Genomic DNA, 21,478 nt, shown 5'->3' with positions numbered 1-21,478 from the left:
AAGTTTCAAAATTGAGAGCATGATGAACTCGAAACTACAATATTTTAGCTCTAAGCCATCGATATAAAGTAGTGGAAAAAATAATAAATACATTTTATTCTCAGCAATTAATGAAAATTTGTATATATTTTTTTATTTTTGTAATGTTTAGTGTTAACACATACATCTTTAAAAAAATTACTAAGTTATCTATGATTTTTCTTATGTAACTGAAAATTTTTTGTTTAAAGGAGCTGGAAATTTAATCGAAAAAAACACAGAAATACAGAAATGTTTCATTGCTGTTTTTCTTAAACTTTCAACTGTTATTACTTTAGGAATATTTGTTTGAATCCCTAACATCATAGGCATAGGAAGAGGGGGCGGAGAGCTTGATAACCCTCATATTTAGTCAAAGTGAAGGCTCACTGCTACCCCTTTCCTATTGATGACAGCTATGACTTCAACGCCACTAGGTAATATTACAATATTTTATAATATTTTGAAGCATGGTATGTTCAATAAGTGTTCTATTATGTTCAGTTAATTTTTTACAGTTTATTTATATATTATACTATTAATATTTCAGTTAATTATTAACAATTAAAAGAAAAAAATTGCTGAAGTTGCAGATATTACTTTTCGCTTGTAAGCCTGTAAGTACTTTTAATATTTTAAAATATGATGCGTTGATATTAATGTTACATAACATATTAAAAAAATTATTCATACAACAGTTTTAACTAAGGATATTATGGAAAGAAAGTCACATTGCATCTCGGCTGAGCGATTAGTATTTCAACGACTTAAAAACAGTGGAAAGTCATATAGAGACATTTCCAGAATAACTGAGCGTTCTGTTAGAATGGTTCAAAACGATTTAAAACCACAAAAAAGTGTGGAACCTAGAGGTTGCAAAAGAAAAACAACTTACCGAGAAGATAAATTAACTATTCGTGAAGCTAAAAACGATCCATTTATCTCCAGCAACACCATTAAAAAAATTTAGAGTAAAATATAGCCTCACAAACGATTAGAGGACGTTTAGTTAAAGGAAATTTATTTTCAAGAACCTAGAAGTGAACCTTAGTTAAAAAAACATACAAAAGCCAGGAAAGAGTTTTGTCATAAATACTCTGCATTAAGAAATAAGAAATGGGACTTATTTTTGTGGACAGATGAATCCAATATAAATATTTTTGGATCAGGTGGTAGGAAGTTTGTCCGCAGACCACCAAATAAAGAGTTTGACCCACATAACACTAAAAAAAAAATCTAGTGGTGGAAGCATTATGGTGTGGGAATGTTTCTTGTCATCTGATATTGGTGCTATGTATTTAACAACAGACACTATGACAGCTGACATTTATGTTAATATACTTCAAGAAATGATGCTTCCGTGTGCTGTGATAACATGCCGTTGCTTTGGATCGTTCAACAAAATAACGATCCAAAACATACGGCTTCTATTGCAAAGAGATGGTTCAACAATAATAATATATTCAAAATTTATCATAGCATAATGAGCTCTTGCTTGATCTGGCCAAAATCATTATCTGCCTAATATTGTCTCATAAACGGCATCACTCTTGTTTGTGCACATTCCTTTAAGTAATTGTACTAATTCATTGAAACTCCTTAATTCAAAAAATAAGGTTTTGATAAACCCTTTTCTGAGAAGCATAACCAAAAGATTATATGATCTTCAAACTTTTTTTTATTTTACATCTTTTGGTCCATAGTCTAATATTTCTTGTATAGAATTTGCTGGTACAATTACCAATACCATCGATTCATCATCGATAATCCAGTTTAAGTTTTTGAAATTTCAATTCAATCTTCTACATTTCTTCCTTGCTTCAGCTTTTTATTTCTCTGATCTCATTGGAATTACATTTTTTTGTCTTTTTCTTATGCTAATGTACTTCTTAATTATTTTACATATACAGTATTGGACAAAACATTTGCAACCAACATCGAACAATGCTAAAAAGTTATCCTAATTTTACATGTCTTAAAAACAAAACGAACTATACGACCACAGCAAACAGTTCAGGAGTCTGGAGTCATAGCATGCCATGACATGAGCAATCAGCTGACAGGTGACAGCACACAGGGAGAATTTCGTTGGCATGTGCCATTTTGCAGCGGACAAAACAAGTGCAACTTTTTTGGTTTGTTTTATTTTCTTAAGTCTGGTCCGTGTCAACGTCACGGAAGTTTTTTAATAATTAAAGGAAGTATCCAGAAGTTTCCAGAAGCATGCAGAAGCTTCCAGAAGTTTCCAGAAGAAGCATCTGGAAACATCCAGTAGCATCCAGAAATATCCAGAAACATTCAGAAGCATCCAGACGCATCCAGAAGCTTCCAGAAGCATCGAAAAGAAGCATCTAGAATCTTCCAGAACAGGTTCACACAGGTTCATTTTACTATATAAGAGACATGTAAATCGACATGTAATTCAATCAGTATATGGAAGTCAATCAGTCAGTATTATCAAGACAGTTTATCGAAGTGAGTTTTATCAAAGCGTTTTATCGAAGAACATCAATACAAGAAGTGAAATACAACAAGTGTTTCATTACATCAATACAGTCCACATCCAACCAAGACGTTGTGTTCCACAGAGCATTATTGTATCATCACAAGGTAAATGTAACACGGTAAGCTTTGAGAAGCGTGATTATTTATTTTTATTATTTGTATGACTTCAAGTGCAAAAATGGCTCCCGACAGTCTTAGATTGGAACTAAGAAAGAAAATTATTGGCGATTACGTAAGTGGAATGTCGCAAAAAAGTATTTGTGATATCGCGTGAAAAAATGGACCGTATCAAGACTATGTTCCAAATATCGTTCTACGGGGAAGTTGGCAGAAGATAACAAAGGTGGAAGACCGCGTTCCACCACTTCTAGAGGATTCTATGATCGTCAGATCCATCAAGAAGGATCCCTGGATATCATCAGTCGAGATACAAAAGCAATTAGAGCTGCCTGTATCGGACCGAACAATCAGACGACTTGCTGTTGAAGCCGGATTGTTTTCTCGACGCCCTGCAAAGAAACCACTAATTTCACTAAAAAACCAGAAGAAAAGACTCCTGTTTGCTACATCTCATATTGACTGGAATGTGCAGACATAGCGAACTGTCCTGTTCAGTGATGAATCGAAGTTCAACATAATTGGGAGCGATTGCATTTGCCGTGTACGTCGACCGGCCGGAAAATGTCTCGATTTACGTTACTGCCATAAGACCGTGAAGCATGGTGGAGGCAATGTAATGGTCTGGGGGTGTTTTTCTGTTAACCGTCTAGGTCCAATACATCGAAACGATGGAATAATGGACCGTTTCATGCATAAAAATATCCTGAATGATGTTATGTTACCTCATGCTGAATGGAGCATGCCAATAAAATGGGTTTTTCAGCAAGACAACAGTCCGAAACACACTTCAAAAGTAGTCAAGCAGTGGTTTCAAGACAACCACCTATCGGTGATGGATTGACCGCCTCAATCTCCGGATCTCAACCCTATCGAGAACCTGTGGGAGATCGTCAACCGCAGAATGAATCGTGAAGGTGTTCGTAATAAGGATCAACTGTTTGAACAAATCCAAAAGGCCTGGGCAGCGATTCCACAAAGTTTCATTGATGACCTGATCGAATCTATGCCTCGAAGATGCAAGGCTGTGATCGACAACAAAGGATTCGCCACGAAATATTGATAGCGAAATACATCTTGGTCAACATTTCGTTGAGTTGCACTTGTTTTGTCCAGAAGGAAATCAACTTTTTTTAATACTTTTGATTAATTTATTAATTTTCGTGTACAAATAATGAACTTTGTGATGAATAAAACTTGAAGAACTTTGTCTCTAAACAGCTACATAGTTATTTCTCTAAATTGAAAAAATGCAGCACTTTATATAAAGAAACTAAATTAGCATTATTTGGTTGCAAATGTTTTGTCCAATACTGTATATTGCAGGGAACATTTGAACGATGTCTGATTGATCAAAGTCTTAATTTTTGCTTTACTTTGGTATCCATTACTTTAGGTTTTCTACCACTTCCAACCCTTCTTTTTGATCCTAATATATTCTCTGCACGTTGAATTACTAAATAAATGGTGCTTTTTGACATTTTCTCTGTTTAAAATTCAAAGATTTGAAGTTTCTTTCTCTTGACTGATTCTTTAAATAAAACTAGAGTTAGCATATCTAGTAATTTTTAATGAATTTTTAAATCCGTATTTTTTTTTTAATTATCTAGATTAAATGTGCTTTACAGTGCAATACCACATGAGTGGTCATGTGGTTATGATAGATAGTTAGGGAGCTTCAAAATTTGTTTCATTATTTAGTTGTAACATTTTATACTCTGGACAATATTAAAATCTTTTTTGCATCATAGATAAATTTTATTTTTTTTTGTTCAGTTTTAGTTTTTCTAAAAAAACATTTATTGAAAGATCACATGGGGTGAAACAAAGTTTTAAATTCCTTTTGAAAAATGCAATGCAAAAGAGCAACTTAGCTTCTAAGTCAAATTTCACTTGCCGCAGTATATGTTCGAGGATTTTTCTTAAAGTTTTTAATAGCCAACTACAACAATTAAATTTTCGCTCTTGACATCTTCTTTATGATTATTTTGGCAACAAGACCACTTTGAATTATCTTAGCAATGGTGTTTCAATTAACTTTATTTCAAATAAGCTTGATAAGAATATAATAGAAAAACATAATGAAACATGTTATGAAGAGAAACTTGCCACAGGAATTAGGCAAGTAATTTTTAAATTTTCTGTAGCTTTTTTTTGTCTTTAAATAAGTGCTTATAATTGATGACACTGCAATCATCAAATTTGTTACGGAAAATGACCTTTAAAGTTTTAAGTTTTGTTGATAAGTAGTCGATGTAAACATTTGAAAAGTAGTTGATCTAAGTAATCAATGAATAGTTGTTCAACTTACGTTCGTTTCGGACTTTGATTTTAGTTAGACCTTGTTTGATATTGACGCACAATCCTAAAAATGTCATGCCAGCAATCAGATAGCCTAGAAAAATGAGTGATTTTTTGTATGTCATAGACTTTTCAGAAAACATGTCATTTACTGTTTCATCTGGATTCTCAACAACAAGTTCCTAAAAAAACAATAAAAACAAACAAATGAATATGACGAACGTTTCGTTACAGGTTTATGTTTACAGGTTACAGGTTTCGTTACAGGTAAATATGTTTAAATTTTCTTTTTGTAGATAAAAACAATATTTGCGATGCACCAGGTTTTTTAATATATATCCGGTCTTGTAATATAAAATATATATCCAGTGCATAACTTATTAACAAAACAGAATATCTAAATAAACAAATAGAATACATTATAAAGTATATCATACTATCATAAAAATATAAAAAGATCATTTTAAATATAAAGATAAAGCTTATTAAAAATGTAAAAATAAAGATGATTTTAAATGCACATATGTCGTAAATTAAAAGTTGGTTTTCTATATGAAGGTAAGAAAAGTGACAAAAACTGAAAATCATTCATGTGGGAAATTAACAGCTCCTTTTTTTTCAAAGCCTTCAACAAAAAAAAATCATTTGCAAACTCTTTTAAAGGAGCTAAACCTTAAAAAAAAGATTATCAAGTAAAAGATTGCTAAAACAATAGCAGATACCCCTCTAGATACATATTGAACCTGAAGCTGAGAAACCAAAAATCAGAGTTGGATTGGAAAATTAATCATCTATGATAACAAACCTAAATTGTAGGTAAAACTCTTTAAACAAAGTATGTTTAATGGAGATAATGGAGACGTCAATTAATTTTTTACAAATGCATTTTCTATACATTTTGGATTGTGTTATGTTTATTTTCATTTTTAAATTACTAATTGAATCAACAACTAAGTTATTAATTGTAACAATACATTTAGTTAGGAACTAGTTTAACTAACGATCATTTTGTTTTGAACAACTGTTGAAGTTTTGAACAACTTTAGCAATTTTAATTTCAGAATCATCAAGTTTATTGAACTTGATAAATCAAGATCAATAAAATTGAATATTATGGAGTTAAAATTGCTGAAACTGATTATGGATTTATAATTGCTCTTCACTTCAGTTCCAATAAGTTTTTAATTTTTCTTTGGCTGTTATTGGATATGTTTCTGACAATGCAGCTTTAGGATTTTCCCTCTTGTTTAAAAGTATTTTTCAACTATTAGAATTATAAATACTCAACTTTATAGTAAAGGTCATTTTAATCACACTTTTTTAATCACACAAATTCCTTGGTTATCAGCTGTGTGTTTAAGAGTCTCAGACTGAAAAATCCAAAATAAAATTTGTACATAGAAATTTTGTTTAAAGATGTCACAGTACAAGTTAGCATCCACAATTAAATCAAACAAGTTAGAATGATCTTTTTAAAAAACTTTCAATTAACCAATTATGAAAAGTTTTTTTTGGTGGTCTTAGTCTGTTAAATCTACTACAGAATAAAAAGTATATACTTATTTGTATTTTGAAGTATGGCGAATAGCAATTGTTGTATTTTTAAAGCATCAACTTATGACAAATGCAATGTTGATTATATCACGAATTAAAAAGTATATTTATTGATGTCACTTTAAAAGGATGCAGATATGATGCATTTTCCAAATTGAAGGACCTAATCTCCAAGTTAAAAAAATAAGTTCCAACTCAATTTAGACCTGTTTTGGCAAGATTTTAAAGCATTCTTCAGGACATTTTAAGGCTGTAATTAAAGGTAGAGGAGATTATATTGAAAATTAGCTTGATTGATGGAGAAACCCTAAATTGGCTTTAAAGTTGACACTAATTTTTCTGTCTTCAACAAATCTTATCTGCTTTTCAGAATAAAAAAAATTATTTTTCTCAAAAACGAGTACCCTTGCAGACAATCAAACAAAAAACCAAAGTAAACTTAACAAACCTATTAGCAAAAATTCAATGTCGTAATTTGAAATACTAAAGATTTTTAAAAATTCTAACCGGAAATCTGTCATGAAGGGATTGAGCAAATGCAGTAACTGCAGCACTTTTGTCTTCAATAAAGCTTTTTATATCTATATCTAATACCACAGTCAATCCTGATAATGCAAAACCATATCCAACAGGAATTTTTGAATCAATAAATGCCATTTTAAGAGACTTTTCCTCAAGAGTTTTTTTATATCCCATTAATGAGAAAGTATCAACATACACCATATCAACTACTTTTTTTTCCAAATCGTTCAACATTTGCTCAATGCTGCTGTAATGGATTTCTAAACAAATACAATATAACAAATTTTTTTTTTCAATTTCAGTTGTACAATATACAAAGTGTACATAGAGTATTTTTTAAGAAAAATACTCTTTAAATGAAACCAAATTAATACTACTACATACAAGGAAAAGATTTGTACATAATGCAACTACTTGAAAATGAATAACCATGTTGTTTTGTATGAATTTTTAGTTTTATTTAAAAATATGGTACTTCAAAACTTTAGGAAACTGCTCTATTCTAATTGCAAAAAAAAATTAAGCATTCATTTTTGCGATTCATGTCACATTATCAGGAGTAATATTGACTTTAAATCATGGATTAATGCTGTTTTGGTAAGAGAACATTTTAATATTTAGAACTTCTGCCTTACAAACAATTTTTTTTTAATATAGGCTTTTTATAATGGCAGGAAAAAAGTATAATTTAACTTTTTAAGAACATATCAAAAAACAATTCAAAAACTGAATTTTTCTGTGTTGCAAAATGCAGTTTGCAGATGGTTACAACTTTCAGGATTTTTTGAGCTTCAGATTAGCAAAAAAGTCTTTCATTTATCCAAAGAATTGAAAAAATTGAATTTTAAAATGTTCATAGACACTTGACTATTAATGATTAGAAAAGGGTATTGTGGAGTAATGAATCAAAGTATAATTTTAAAGGTCCTGATGGTAATTTGAAGGTACATAGACCTAAAGGTAAACATTTGGCTTGTAAATACATAAGAGGAATAGCCAAACATGGTGGTGGAAGTCACATTGGTTTTTTGAAGCTAATCAAATGGAAATAATGGAATGACCAGCTCAATTATTTGGTCTCAATTGAACTGAAAATTGACAAGCCACATGGAATGAGATTACACAAGAAAAAACTAATAAACTCATCAAGTCTTAGATATTCGATGATCCTAAAAAGGATGTGACATTTTTTTTCAGTAGTTGCATGCATTTTTTTGTTTATAGAAACACAATAAGTTTAACTTTTAAAACTTTATAAAAACGTTTTGGAGGACATAATAGAAGTGTTTACTAGACAAATGTACTTTCATTTTTCTTTAATTACTTATACTGAGATCAAATACTTTGTATCTGTGAAGCTGATTAACATCATATATCTGAAGATTTTAAAGAAGGACTTGTTTACTATGTATGTAATATAATGTAATAGCTCAATCAAGCTATATGTAAAATGAGATGAACCCTATGTTTGAAAATTTTAAATCTGCTTACCACTAGACAGCCTTGCATTTTTAATTAGAGCAGTTCTATGTTCAAATGAGCTTTCCAATGCAGCAACCTAAATTACAAAAATTGAATTTTAAATTTCATTAAAATTAAAATCATTAAACTTAAAATCATTAAACTTAAATGCAGTTTATTGAAAAAATGTTTAGCATCTCTTACTTATCACATCTTTATTTTTATTGATTTTCATAAAGATTTTAATGTAATAGGAAAGCAAATAAGCTTGAATTAAGAATTGAATTGAAAATTTGAATATAGAATAAAAAAGATAAAACTTCATCAAAATTACCTTAGTATCATACAATATAAATTGAGGTGGCAAGGAAGTTGAGGTAAGATTAATAACAACAAATCCAATTGTAATACTGTTAAGTATCATCCCAGCAATAAACCAAATCATTACAACAACTCTAGCTAAAATGGATCGAGGGGCCATGTCTCCATATCTAAATTAATTCAGGAAAAAAAAAAGTTTTTTGATAAGTTTTTCTTTTATTCTTATAAAAAGGAATTTTTTATGGTTTATTGATTCATAAAAATTTGCTTTAATTTTACAATTCAGACAAATTTGGTATATCAATTTAACACACTTTAACAAACCTAATGTAAGGGTTAGTTATAAAAGTAAAAAAATATATATATATTCACTATCAAACACAGTTTAAGAAGATCCATCAAGAATTAGGGTGTTTATCAGACTACTTATTTTTTTTTTATTGCTTTATTAAGAAACGGTTATAGAATTTAGAATGCTAATTTAAAGTTGGATTTTTGTTTTAAATAGTAATAACTATGATAATAAGTCTTATAGTTAGTGATGAGATTTTTGTTTAAATAAAAAGAAATTTTTAAAAATACTTTTTAAAGATTTCTTATACTCATAAAAACAAACAAAAAAATAATAAATAAGAAATTGAAAAAAATAAAAGCTTTTTGCAAAAATAGTTCTTCTTCTTTACTGAAACTGTGCTTTAAAATCAAACTTTGAGAAAACAATAAAAATATACAAGTTAATTTATTGGATTCAACAAGCAAATTACCAACTAATAACAACAGGGTGCTTAGGAACATGCTCTAAGACCTTGCAACATATTCCAGAATTTTTTTCTGGATTATTATCAGAAAAAATTTCCTTGCTCAAACAATTTATTTTGTTGTACAAGATAGGTAAACAATTTTTGTTGTTCAAGATAGGTAAATAAGAGGTATGGACATACTCAATTTTTAGTATGTTGATACTGGTGCGAATAAAGAAGACTTGCAAAAAATGAGGCTGGTCCTCAAAAAAAAAGTTGATTTTTACATTGTTTGAAAAAGGAAACGTTTTCCAATCATAATCCAAAAAAAGATTTCTGTGGATGTGTTGTAAGATCTTTGACCATGTTCCAATGCACTATAATTTGCAATCTTACCCCACTGTTGTCATAGTAATAAAAGAAAACCAAAAGCCAATAAGAGGTCCTTTCCATGCATTTCCAATTATAAATTCATTAGGATTTGAAAACTGATCCTATAGGAAAACAACAATTTTTTTAACACTAGTTTCTTTTGATTAAAAATACATTTCAATGCAAGTCAACAGCATAATATATAAACTTTTAAATAAGTTTCTTACTGTAAACCAAACCAGCATGCCAAATATTGAAGCTATTAAACAAGTGATCAATAAAAAAGCCCACACAGTGAAGACATTTAAAACCAGTTTCAAAAGAATTATATCAACAATATTTTCATCACGGACCACTGCAGCAATACCAGGTGATTTTATAAGTAAAACAAATGTACTGTTTGGTGCAACTTCGCGACCACTTCTTCCAAATATTGGAAAACTTAAATGTACATCATCATTTATGGAAGATTTTAAATCATACTCTGACTTTTTTACAGGATTATTACCAAACTTTGATCTTCTAAAATAAAGTTTTGAGACTTTACTTGGGTAGCTTTTGCATGAACCACATGATTGAACAACCAAATCTTCTAGCACTTCCATAAAAAAACCAGTATCATTAGCTTCAGCTGAGGTAAATGGTTCCTTAACATACCAGTTAGCAAAAAGATTTTCTGTACACTTGCAAGTTTCTGTAAAGAATTAAAAAAAAAAGGTCTTAAAATTTTTCTGTTTTCCTATTTATTACTGCTTTAGAGTAGTTACAAGTAATAAAAAATATTTCTTTGTAAGATGAGATAAATATACAAATTCATGAATAAATATATTTGTGAAAATAATTAAAAAGAAATTTTCATCTTAAACAAAATCTAAAAAAAAGCCCTTTACTGTAAGATAACAAACATTCCAAAGCACAATTTAATTATCACCATGTAAGTTACAGTTGTATTGAGTTCTCAACTTTATAAGTGAGCTCATGATCTTTATCAAACAAAATAAAAAAATATTATCTTTAAGGAAACCACATTTTAAAAAAGTTGATTAATAATTTTGAATAGCATTCAAAGGATATATCTTTATCAATAAATTTAGTTGAAAACAAGCTCATCAAAACCTGGGGGCAAAGAAAATATATTTCTCAGTATCCTAGTACTTATTTTCAACAAGATTGATATGGCTCATTTTTGATCAACCATTTTTGTCACGAAAAATTTATTTAGTAAAAATGTGAAAATAATATTGCATTTAAAAAATGTAAATTTAGGAACCACTTGCTTTTTAATATTCATTTTTTGCTATTTTGTAGCTTAAGAAAAAATGGCTATACTAGCGGTACTTTTAAAGTCCCCTTTTTTTGCCCAACTTAGGTGATATTTTTTTAATTTAGATTAGTATACACCAAGAGTAACATATAAAGAAATATAGCGTGAACTTTTAATTGGGAGAATTTATTATAAGTCATGATAAATTATGGTAAATTTCAGAAGTTAATTTGGGTAAATTTTTTATAAACTTTCATTTCCAATCAAGCGAAAAAATCACAAAAAAAGTGAAAAACTTTCTATTAAACTTTATGTTTTGCTGGACATGTTTTGCTAGGCTTGTTTTGCTAGACATATTTTGCTACACATGTTTCTAATTGTTGTTTATCACAAATATTTACAAATAACTTAATAGATTTGATACTGAGTTAACTTACTTTCTTATTCAACTAAGTAATAGATATATTCTTTTGATATAATTTGTTATATTTCCAATTTTTATTATTTCCATGCTTTTTATTTGAAAAAATTAAATATTAGAAATTTGTTTCATATTTTACAAAAAGAGGAAAGAAAAAAGTAAAAAAAAAAAAGAAAAGAAAAGCACTCACTAGCTTCAAACTCCTCAGATGGACCATTACCTGCTGAGGTAAAGCCTGCTATGCTCAACCTATAAATAGCATAGTTTTGGAGGTTTCTTTGTTTGTAATATCGTGTGAATGAATCAAGTTCAACTATCTTTTTAATTTTTTCTCCGCTAACTTCTTTTCCAGATTGGTAGCTCAAGTAATAAGTAAGTTTGTAACCACGCAAAACTCCATTAGCATACTCAGCTGGAATTGGATCCCAAGACACTGACCACCAGTCAATGGATTGCATATCGTATATTTTAATGTTTGGAACTGAAGCAGATGGAACTAAAACAAATCACTTAATATTTTTAGAATAAGTTAAGCAAGAAATGACAAATACATTTTCCCTAAACTTTTTTTAAACAATTTAATAAACATGTTAATTAAGCTTACCATCTTCAATTGTTTTACACATGGAAAAAATTGGAGGACTAGGGCCAAATATATTGTATCCATACACTTCAATATAGTATAAGGTAAATGGTTTTAATTTTTTTAAAGTAAATGCATTAAAACCATTTTGTGTTTCCACTTCTGTTAATGACTCACTTGACAGATAAACCTTGTATCTTATTTTGTAACCAAGTACTTTGCTATTGCTGTATAGCTCTGAAATTTCAGCCCACTCAACATATATTTCAGTTGACTTCATAGATTCTGTTGTAACACTTGATGGGGGGTTATTAGGACCTTTAAAAAAAATTTGTTTTTGTTTAATCATTTAATAAATTTACTCAGCTTTTAATAAATTTAATAAATTTACTCAGCTTTTAATAAATTTAATAAATTTACTCAGCTTTTAATAAATTTAATAAATTTACTCAGCTTTTAATAAATTTAATAAATTTACTCAGCTTTTAATAAATTTAATAAATTTACTCAGCTTTTAATAAATTTAATAAATTTACTCAGCTTTTAATAAATTTAATAAATTTACTCAGCTTAGTTTAAAAAATATGAAGTTTAAAAAATATGAAGTTAAAGCAAAAAACTCTTTTTAATTCTCAAAAGTTAAAAATAAATCAGACCTTTTCCAGGAGCCTGGATAAAAAATATGGTACTTGGCAGACTGTTTCCATTAGACATTGCAGTTAACATATAAGCTTTGTACTGATGAAAAGGAACAAGATCAGATAAAACTAAATTTTGAGAGTCTAAGGGGATCCCCTTCCATTCCCAAACAGAGGTCTTAGCTGTTATGTCTTTGTAATAGATATACAACCATATTTCTGTACTGTTACATTTTTTTCGTAACCAAGAAATGAAGATTTTATTTTGGTTATTCAACAAAACAGAAATATTGAATGGAGCTGGACAATTCACTAAAGGAAGGAGAAGTTTATCAATTATAAAGTTTTTTTATAAAAATCTATTCAATTAAAATCTACATACCATCTTTTGAAGAATACTGTGTACTAACTATTGTTATGTTCATTAGTTTTCCAGTTGCATTTATTCCATCAAGATATTCAACCATTTGACCATGCAAGTAGTCAAACAATAGAGTATAGTTAACAATAACACTACCCATCCTGTAAAAAACCATGGTATAAATATATGTTGTTTTCATTAATATTATTTAAAAGAAATGTTAACTTTTATTAATAATTAACTTTTTAAGATACAATAATAATAATTAATTTCCAGGGTATTAACAAACTACTATAAAACTAGTTATGATTTATAGTAAGGAAATGGTAAATTAGTAATAAGTTAACAATAGATAGAGTTTGAAAAGATACTTTAAATAAAAATAATGCTGTAATCATAGACATTGAAGTATCAGTAAAATAAACACAAAAATATAACTGAAGATAAAAACCTACTGAAGTTTGTTTACAACTACATCATTTAAACCTTTTAAGTTATTTTTACGGAAGTATGCAAAGACCTATAGTAAAAAACAGTGAAACAACTATTTAAAAACTATTACATGTAAGTTAAGAAAAAATTAAACAAAATGAAAAAAAAATTTGGAAATCACTGATATGCTTCCACCAGTGTATACAATGTTCTGATTATTCTGCTGCCTAAATCCAACCTTGCACTGCAGCTCCCGATTTAACTCAGTAATATTTTAAAGGTAATAATTCTGTCAGTAGTATGTTATAACTCAGTATGACCCTATTTGAGAGTAACTCATTGGTGAAAAAGTAGCCTCAAACAGTATTGCTCTCTCATTTGATCCAAATGTTAATGATTTAAAAAACAACTAATCTCATAGTTATTAGTTAAGTTAAATTTTTTAAAACAGCTTCATAGTGTAACATTTAAAAAATGCCTTCAATACTGTCCATAAATATTTGAATGACATATTTTTAAAAAATGCTTAAACTTATTTTATTTCTTTTTTTTTTTTTTTTTTTACAATATTGGTAAACCATTGTGATATAAATATGAATAGATAATTTAGAAAAATAAAATATTATCTCAAGTGGGCATTTACAGTTTCTTTAAACCTTGTGGTCAAAAAGATCAATGTTTTGTTAAGATGCTATGAAACAAACATAAACATTACATTTCAATAAAATTAATTATGGTAAATTTTTGCTAGAGTGAAGTTCTATAATAACTGTAATTTTGTTTTTTTAAGTTAACATTTGAAAATAAAAAATAGCAAGCAAACATGATTTATCAGTAGAAACACAATTGACAATATAAATTGTGGAAAGAAAAGTAATGCGAATTAGGGCAAGTTGTAAAAAAAACTTAGTTCAACAGACTGGGATACTACAAAAAAAAGGAAGTAACTGAAACTGTGGTCAATTGGAAGCAACTATGGTTTGGAGTTGAGAGACTCCATTTGGGAAGCCGGATAACTTTTTTTCAAGGGAATAAGGACTCCAAGCATTCCTTAAAATTTTTTAGGAAAATGATTAAATAAAATAAGACATAAATATTAATTTTATGTCAACAGTTAAAAGATGCAAAAACTTAAAAGCAAGTGGTAAAAAAGAGTTTAAAAACTGGAAAATTTATTATGCAGAATGCTACAAATATGTAAAACACTTAAAACCACAAAAGATGACTACAAGCATGAGAACAAGTTTTTAACTAAATAGTTTTTTTTTTCATTTAACTTAATAGTAATAGAGCATATACTTCAAGTGATTTTTGTTTTAGATTTTCCACGCAAGTTTGTAATTTTTAACTTAATCATCTTTATCTGATTTTTAAAGCTGATCATGTTTTAATTAACTTTATGTTTTACCACTTAACTTTTGAAAATTAAGATTTAAAAAAAGCACCATTGCAAATTTAAACAGGATTAAAAATAAAATAAAAAGCATATCATACAGACTCCTTGAATTGCAAAGAAAAGTTTTGGGCTTCCTCTGAGGTAATAATATACATTTTCCAAAACCATTTTTCTAGAGTTCTTTGAACCAAGTTTACTTCAACAGCTAAAAAAAGAAATGAGAAACGTAAAAACATTTTATTCATCAACGATTAAATAGTTACAATCTTAAGTAAAAATAAACATGTAGCAACTTATGGTTGTAAAAAAAAATTTTTAATTCCTTTATAGTAATCCAATAACTGTTTTACCAAAAAATCTGTTTTTTGTCAGATTCTTCCTAATATTGAATCTTTCACTTGTTAAATGAGACATTTATTCAATCATGAATTATGTGGTTTATTTCTTTTTCAGTAATATATGGTCATTTAGAATTTAGTAAAACTAAAAGCACTCATATACTGAACAAAAGTACTGTCTCTTGATTCAATCCTACTTTAATCTCAGTAATCTAACAAGTGCTATATTACCTGAAGATAACACCTAATCAATTCTTAATATTATTGTAAAAATGTCTGTTTACATGACGTCTTGACTGCAATTACTTTTCAATTTTATAAATCAAGTCTTTAAATACTTATGTTAGTAATATTTTAGCCATAAATTGGCTAAAATATTATTACCATAAATATTTAAAGACCTAATTTATAAACTCCTCAAAAAAATTTCAAATTGTATGCAGAACTAAAATACTTCATAAAAAAGTCATACCCTTACAAGGCGGCAATACACAACTTTCAGACATCGTAAAACTCCCATTACATTCCAACCCATTGTTCATTGGTACTGGTTTGTTACAATATCGCATCTTAGTTTTTTCCCCATTACCACATGGTTGGTCACAAATTGACCATTCAGCCCACTCTGAAAATCCACCATTAACTAAATAGATAAATGAAAAATAGAGATTAAAAGTTTCTTAATACAGCATAAAAAAAAAGATATTTGGCTGCCAAAACACCTCAAATGAAACTTTAAAAATTCTGTTTCAACCAAGTGTCTTATATAGAATTGTTATTCTATTTTTACAGCAAGCCCAGGACAAAAATATCTTTAGAAACCTAGAAAGCCCAACAAACCCAGGACAAAAATTTCTTTAGAGTTTATATAGAATTTTGGTATTTTGGCATTCCATAAGTTTTGTAGAGAAATTCTTAAATGTTTACATAGAATTTCTATAAATCTGAAAAATCATAAAGCTTTTTATCATTTACATTAATTTCATTCTTAACTTTAACTTAAAAATAAATTTAACTTTCCACTTTTTAAAGCAAATTTAAAAGTGGAAAATCATGTTTAAAATTGTGCATAGCATTAATTAACCTTTACGAAACTAAAATTTTTTTTAAAAAGTTCAGAATTTCTTTGAGTCACAAACAAAACCAGGTATAAAAATTGTTCTTTAGGAAAAGTACAGCACTTACCGGGACAAGGAAAAGCATTACATTCAGGAAGTATATCTTCCTGTAGACCTTGACATGGTGTGCCACTTCCAATAGGAATTGGATTATCACAATTTCTTGTGCGAGTATAAACACCATAACCACAAGTTGCATTACAATCTCCATATGGTCCCCAACTTCCCCATTCACCATCAACTAAGAAAAAGGGATTTATAGTTAATTTAAACAGAATTCTTGTCTTTTTTATTTTTTTCAAGTTCTAATTTTGGTATACATAAAAATAACTAGGTTTTTATTAGACTAAATCAACATGATATTATTTGATTAATTTGCTTTTCCCAGGTATTTTTTAATGTTGAAAAAAATTTGTTAATAACTAAATCTTAAAAATAAATTTTTCTTTCCTATCGGCAAAAAGTTGCCTTAATACAAACACATATATGATACCTGGACAAACTGGAACATTACATGCTTTTCTATCTAAAGATATGCCACTACAGTTTGCATGACAGATTCTTTTCCTTATCATGAAACTTTTTTCTCCACAAGTTTCACTGCACAAACTCCATTCTAACCATTCATCAAATCCAATATCTCCTGGAGATACAAATCTTTAACATTAAACTAAGGATTAACTTTTTCAAACAAAAAAAATACATGTAAAGATTTCTGAAATCCAATAACTTCATGTAAAGATAGAAAGAAAAAAAAAGATCACAAAACAAAATCCTTTTTTAAAATGGGTGGATTTTTTTCTACACATTTTAATTTTAAAAAGTTTAATAACTTCATAGAAGTCCACTATTTAAAACAACATATGGTAAAAATCTTTAATGAAATCATTCTCTGAAGGTTAGAAAATCATAATTTAATAACAGTTTAAACTATTGCAGCCATAGCACATACATTATCTGTCTAAATGATTTGAAGTGAAAAAATGTTTTTTAAAAAAAAAAAAGTTAATTTAATGTCATATAAAAGAATATGCCTTTTTACCAAATTGCCTTTTTACCTATATAGCTCTATGGTTAAAAATTGATAAAATTTAATACAAATTGACAAATCTTAAGACATCTTCCTTACCTTTATTAATGCAGTTGCACAATCGATGCATATTTTTTTGAGTAAATTTTTTCTCACTTATACATTGGACATCTTTTGGTATATTTATGTAACCATAACAAAAACCCCCAGCACTGTTAAAACTTGGGTCTAAGTCAGAGCTATACAAGCTACCAGCAGTGATGTTAAGATTACATAAAATAGGAGAAGAAGCATGCAAGAAGATGGAACTGTCATTGTATCTTTCTGAATAGGTTCTTGAGCAAACTAATTCCTTCTCTTCACATACAGAATTGCAATCAGTAATACCTTCTCTACCCAACACAAAACCTACAAAAAATGTTGAAAGCTGAAACAAAACTAAAAACTTTTTAAAAAATAAAATTTGAAATTTTAATTGATTCTTAAAATGTGAAGTCAAAATTTTAAAAATATGAGTTAAAATTTTTTTGAAAAGAATGATAATGCTTTAACATTTTAATAAGACATTAGTAAAAGTACTTGAGCAACTTCGAAGGAAACAAGTTTCATAACTTATATTGCTTCCCATGCAAATAAATCTCTTTAAAGGAGGTGTGCATATGCGCTTTCTCATTTTGGTTCCTTCATTGCATGTCTGACTACAGTCACTCCACATTGACCACTCAGACCAGTTTCCATCCACTGTAAAGAATATATAACTGCTATAAAACTTATTTAAGCTTTGTTTAAAAAGTATTATCTATAAATATTACTTAATTAAATCTAATTATACTAATGTTAAAGGTTTATAGTATATAAACAACATAAAGTAAAGAAAAATTGAAAGGAATGACATATTAGTAAGTTTTTTTAAAAACAAAATTTTAGCTTCACAAAGTAAAAGTTTATAAAGTTAATACCTATATTTATAAAGTTAATAATTACATTATAAATAACTAAAAAAAAACATTTGCATGTAAAAAAAACCTAGAAAAAATTTATAAAAAGCCAGTTTCATAAGTAAAGTATGAAGACTCACAGAAATTCGCTAAGGTTTTAATGATAGGAATTTAACTTGCTTTTAAAAACATTTATCAGACTTGATTCTTCTCAAACTTAGGATTCTTATTCCAAGTAAATATTGAATCAATGTACTTTTCTAAGTCTCCATAGAAAATGTTTTTTAAAATTTAAAACACTTTCTACAAATTTTAAATGCAGTTTAAACAGTGTTTACTTTTAAAGTTTTAACAAATATTCATGTTTTACATGTGGAAAATTCACTTTATTTTTAAATGTACTGCTTTCTTTTTTTTTTGAAAGACTTTTTCAACTAATCCATCATCATATTATTCTTAAAACTAAAATTACTATTGATATTTCACAAAGATTGCTATTGCTTCAGAAAATGTAAAACCCCAATAAAAAAATTAGGCTTATTTTTATGGTTTGTTAAAGATATTTTTATGCATCTATTTAAATTATATTTCAATTAATTAAAAAAAACCTTTGCAGAATGTCTACAACTATCTATTTAACTATATGTTAAGTACAAAAATATGCAAATACATAAAAATATGCAATCTAACTAAAATATATAATCTTCATATGTAAAAATATAATATGTAGTATAAAAAATGAACAATAACTTTTATATAAAAATAATTTTAGTAAAAATAACTTATACAAACATACAAAATAATAAATATATATTTTATTATATATGCACATAACAAATTCATCAATTGCAGTTAAAATATATGCATACAATTTGTTACTTTTGTATTGAGCCTAAATTTAGGCTCCAATATTGTTGAGGGAACACCTTGCAAGATTTTCTTTAAAACACAGTTCTGTTATTCAAATGAGCAGATTTTAAAACTTAGAAATTTTTTATCATACCAAAGCATTTTTCCAGTTGACAAACCTCATGTTCTGTATCATTACCAGAGCAACTATAGCCACCATCAGTGATAGCAGTACAACTTCGTGTTCTCCATTGTATTCCTTCATCACATGTTGTGCTACATTTGCTCCAATAAGACCAGCTCATCCATTCACCATCAACTAGAAATAAAAAAATGCTACAATCGAAACTAACATATTTCAAATTAAAGGTTTGTTTGAGCAAAAGTAGAGTATAAAAATACTACACACATAATTTCTTACTTAAAAACTTACCAAATCCCATTGAGCTTGCAACCATAAAGATTTTTTTCCCACATCCTGCATTATTACATGCAGCTACACTAATATTATGAGTGCTTCCACGATCAAGATTAGTTAAGTTAAACTCAAGTATCAAACAATTTGATTGCTTAAAACAGTAGTTAGGCCCTACAGAACCATTAAAGTATAACTGTTTCCTACAAACTTCATAACTAGTGATTATTCCATGACTATTTTCTGGAGGAACTGCATCCCAATTTACCCTTATAATTCTCACATTGTTAGTATAGTTAGAGATAAAAGATGGTGCATCAGATACTGAAAAAGAAAATGTAAAACTTAGCACCTCCAGACAATTATGAAAGAAAATTTGGATGAATAAAAAATGCTTAAAGTCTACTATATATATAAAAAAAGACGCTTACACCCTTCTTCAGTTAACAATTGGTATATAGAACTCCAGGGCCCAAAACCAATACTAGTGAAATATTTTAGTTGCACAAAGTACACATAAAATGGGCGTAGTTTCTCAAACGAAATATTTAGAAGACCATTGTTTAAATCAGATGCATCAAAATAAAAATTGTATGAGTATAGATTTTCCTGCAAACAACATGTTGCATTTTTTGTTAAATATGATACATTCACTCTTGAAGAGTTTGATGACAACTGTGCATTAATACCAAGTACAAGTCCATTCATTTTACCATTTGGAGGTAACAACTTTAAAGTTGCAGAAAAAGATGACATTAAAATATCACTACATATTGGAGCAATCTCAGGTTCTAAAAAAATATTTGACTGAGTAACATACAGAAAAACAATAAAATTAAACTAATAAGAAGACAAATAAGGAAGGATATTTACTTCCTTCAGCAGTAAATTCACATCTTGATGTACTGAAAGGTCCTGTTCCATTAATATTTGAAGCTGCTACATTACAACAAATTTGCTCAAACTTTTTCAAGTTTAATAAAACAACTAAAGTGCTAGTTAATTTCTTTAGAATGGTGCTGCCTTGGTTGCCATTGCATTTTAAGGTGTAACTAATAAAATTTAAATCAATATTTGAACAACTGCTGTTCAGCTTGCTCCAAGTAACCTGCATTGAAGTGGATGAAAGGTTTTGCATTAGAAGAAGTGTAGGCTCACAACTTGGTTTATCAGAGTATGTTTGGAATTCAACACTATTTGATTTATCACCACAGCCTATTTCATTGCATGGCTGAACTGACACCTGGTACTTTGTAAAAGGATGTAACCCCACCAAGTTTAAATGAAAATCAGTGCTTTGAGTAAAGTAATTCAACAAATCTTCTTCACTGCACTGACTTGACATTCCTGAATATTTCTCTAAGGAGTATTTGAGATAAACTGGTTTTTGAAGATATTCATCTGATAGAGGGCCAGGGTCAAAATACTGGCTAATAGCATCTACATGAAATAGCCAGTAAATACTTGTTCCACGAAAAAAGCTAGGTAAAAAACTTTTGGTAATAAAAATGGCATTTGTTGAACTGGCTACATAAAAATTCATAATGAGTGGTGTCATGCAGATTGGCTCTAAAAGTATGTTTAAAAATTTTTAAAAACTAACTCATAAAACATAATAGCTGCAAAATTAAGCAATAACAAATAATTCTGTGTACTTCCATATTTTAAACAAAAACTGTTGCAACAAAGAATGTTAAAACATAATCTGCAAATCTCTGCTTACTTTTATGGTGTCATAACTTTTTTAAGTAAATAATCTCATGTTTTCATAGTCACTTACAATA

General features: G+C 28.4%; 1 protein-coding gene and 1 long non-coding RNA gene across 2 annotated transcripts in view; one reads left to right on the top strand and one right to left on the bottom strand.

Annotated features, from left to right (window-relative positions):
* Nucleotides 1–21,478, bottom strand: part of LOC145195994 (uncharacterized) — a 247,611-nt gene that overhangs the window by 203,515 nt on the left and 22,618 nt on the right. Inside the window, exons 31-51 of the mRNA XM_090078096.1 lie at nucleotides 20,568–21,263; nucleotides 20,126–20,485; nucleotides 19,713–20,018; nucleotides 19,434–19,598; nucleotides 18,072–18,233; nucleotides 17,592–17,900; nucleotides 16,956–17,105; nucleotides 16,530–16,703; nucleotides 15,817–15,987; nucleotides 15,105–15,211; nucleotides 13,634–13,698; nucleotides 13,200–13,339; nucleotides 12,836–13,129; nucleotides 12,201–12,497; nucleotides 11,787–12,092; nucleotides 10,139–10,605; nucleotides 9,936–10,033; nucleotides 8,813–8,969; nucleotides 8,509–8,575; nucleotides 7,003–7,277; nucleotides 4,952–5,123 (exon numbers count right to left, since the gene is read on the bottom strand). Coding sequence (XP_089934222.1) covers nucleotides 4,952–5,123; nucleotides 7,003–7,277; nucleotides 8,509–8,575; nucleotides 8,813–8,969; nucleotides 9,936–10,033; nucleotides 10,139–10,605; nucleotides 11,787–12,092; nucleotides 12,201–12,497; nucleotides 12,836–13,129; nucleotides 13,200–13,339; nucleotides 13,634–13,698; nucleotides 15,105–15,211; nucleotides 15,817–15,987; nucleotides 16,530–16,703; nucleotides 16,956–17,105; nucleotides 17,592–17,900; nucleotides 18,072–18,233; nucleotides 19,434–19,598; nucleotides 19,713–20,018; nucleotides 20,126–20,485; nucleotides 20,568–21,263 — 4,938 coding nt within the window. The remainder of the gene's footprint in view (nucleotides 1–4,951; nucleotides 5,124–7,002; nucleotides 7,278–8,508; nucleotides 8,576–8,812; nucleotides 8,970–9,935; nucleotides 10,034–10,138; nucleotides 10,606–11,786; nucleotides 12,093–12,200; nucleotides 12,498–12,835; nucleotides 13,130–13,199; nucleotides 13,340–13,633; nucleotides 13,699–15,104; nucleotides 15,212–15,816; nucleotides 15,988–16,529; nucleotides 16,704–16,955; nucleotides 17,106–17,591; nucleotides 17,901–18,071; nucleotides 18,234–19,433; nucleotides 19,599–19,712; nucleotides 20,019–20,125; nucleotides 20,486–20,567; nucleotides 21,264–21,478) is intronic.
* On the top strand, nucleotides 350–832 carry LOC149892234 (uncharacterized). Its single transcript, XR_016449430.1, has 3 exons — nucleotides 350–455; nucleotides 569–635; nucleotides 717–832. It is a non-coding gene; the product is annotated as an uncharacterized LOC149892234 (long non-coding RNA).

Source organism: Hydra viridissima, unplaced genomic scaffold (assembly GCF_058129835.1).
Source record: "Hydra viridissima isolate aposymbiotic clone 2 unplaced genomic scaffold, HvirCarnegie_v1 scaffold_2, whole genome shotgun sequence".
NCBI lineage: Eukaryota > Metazoa > Cnidaria > Hydrozoa > Anthoathecata > Hydridae > Hydra > Hydra viridissima.
Note: the sequence above shows the minus strand (reverse complement) of the source record. Positions and strands in the feature narration are given on the sequence as shown.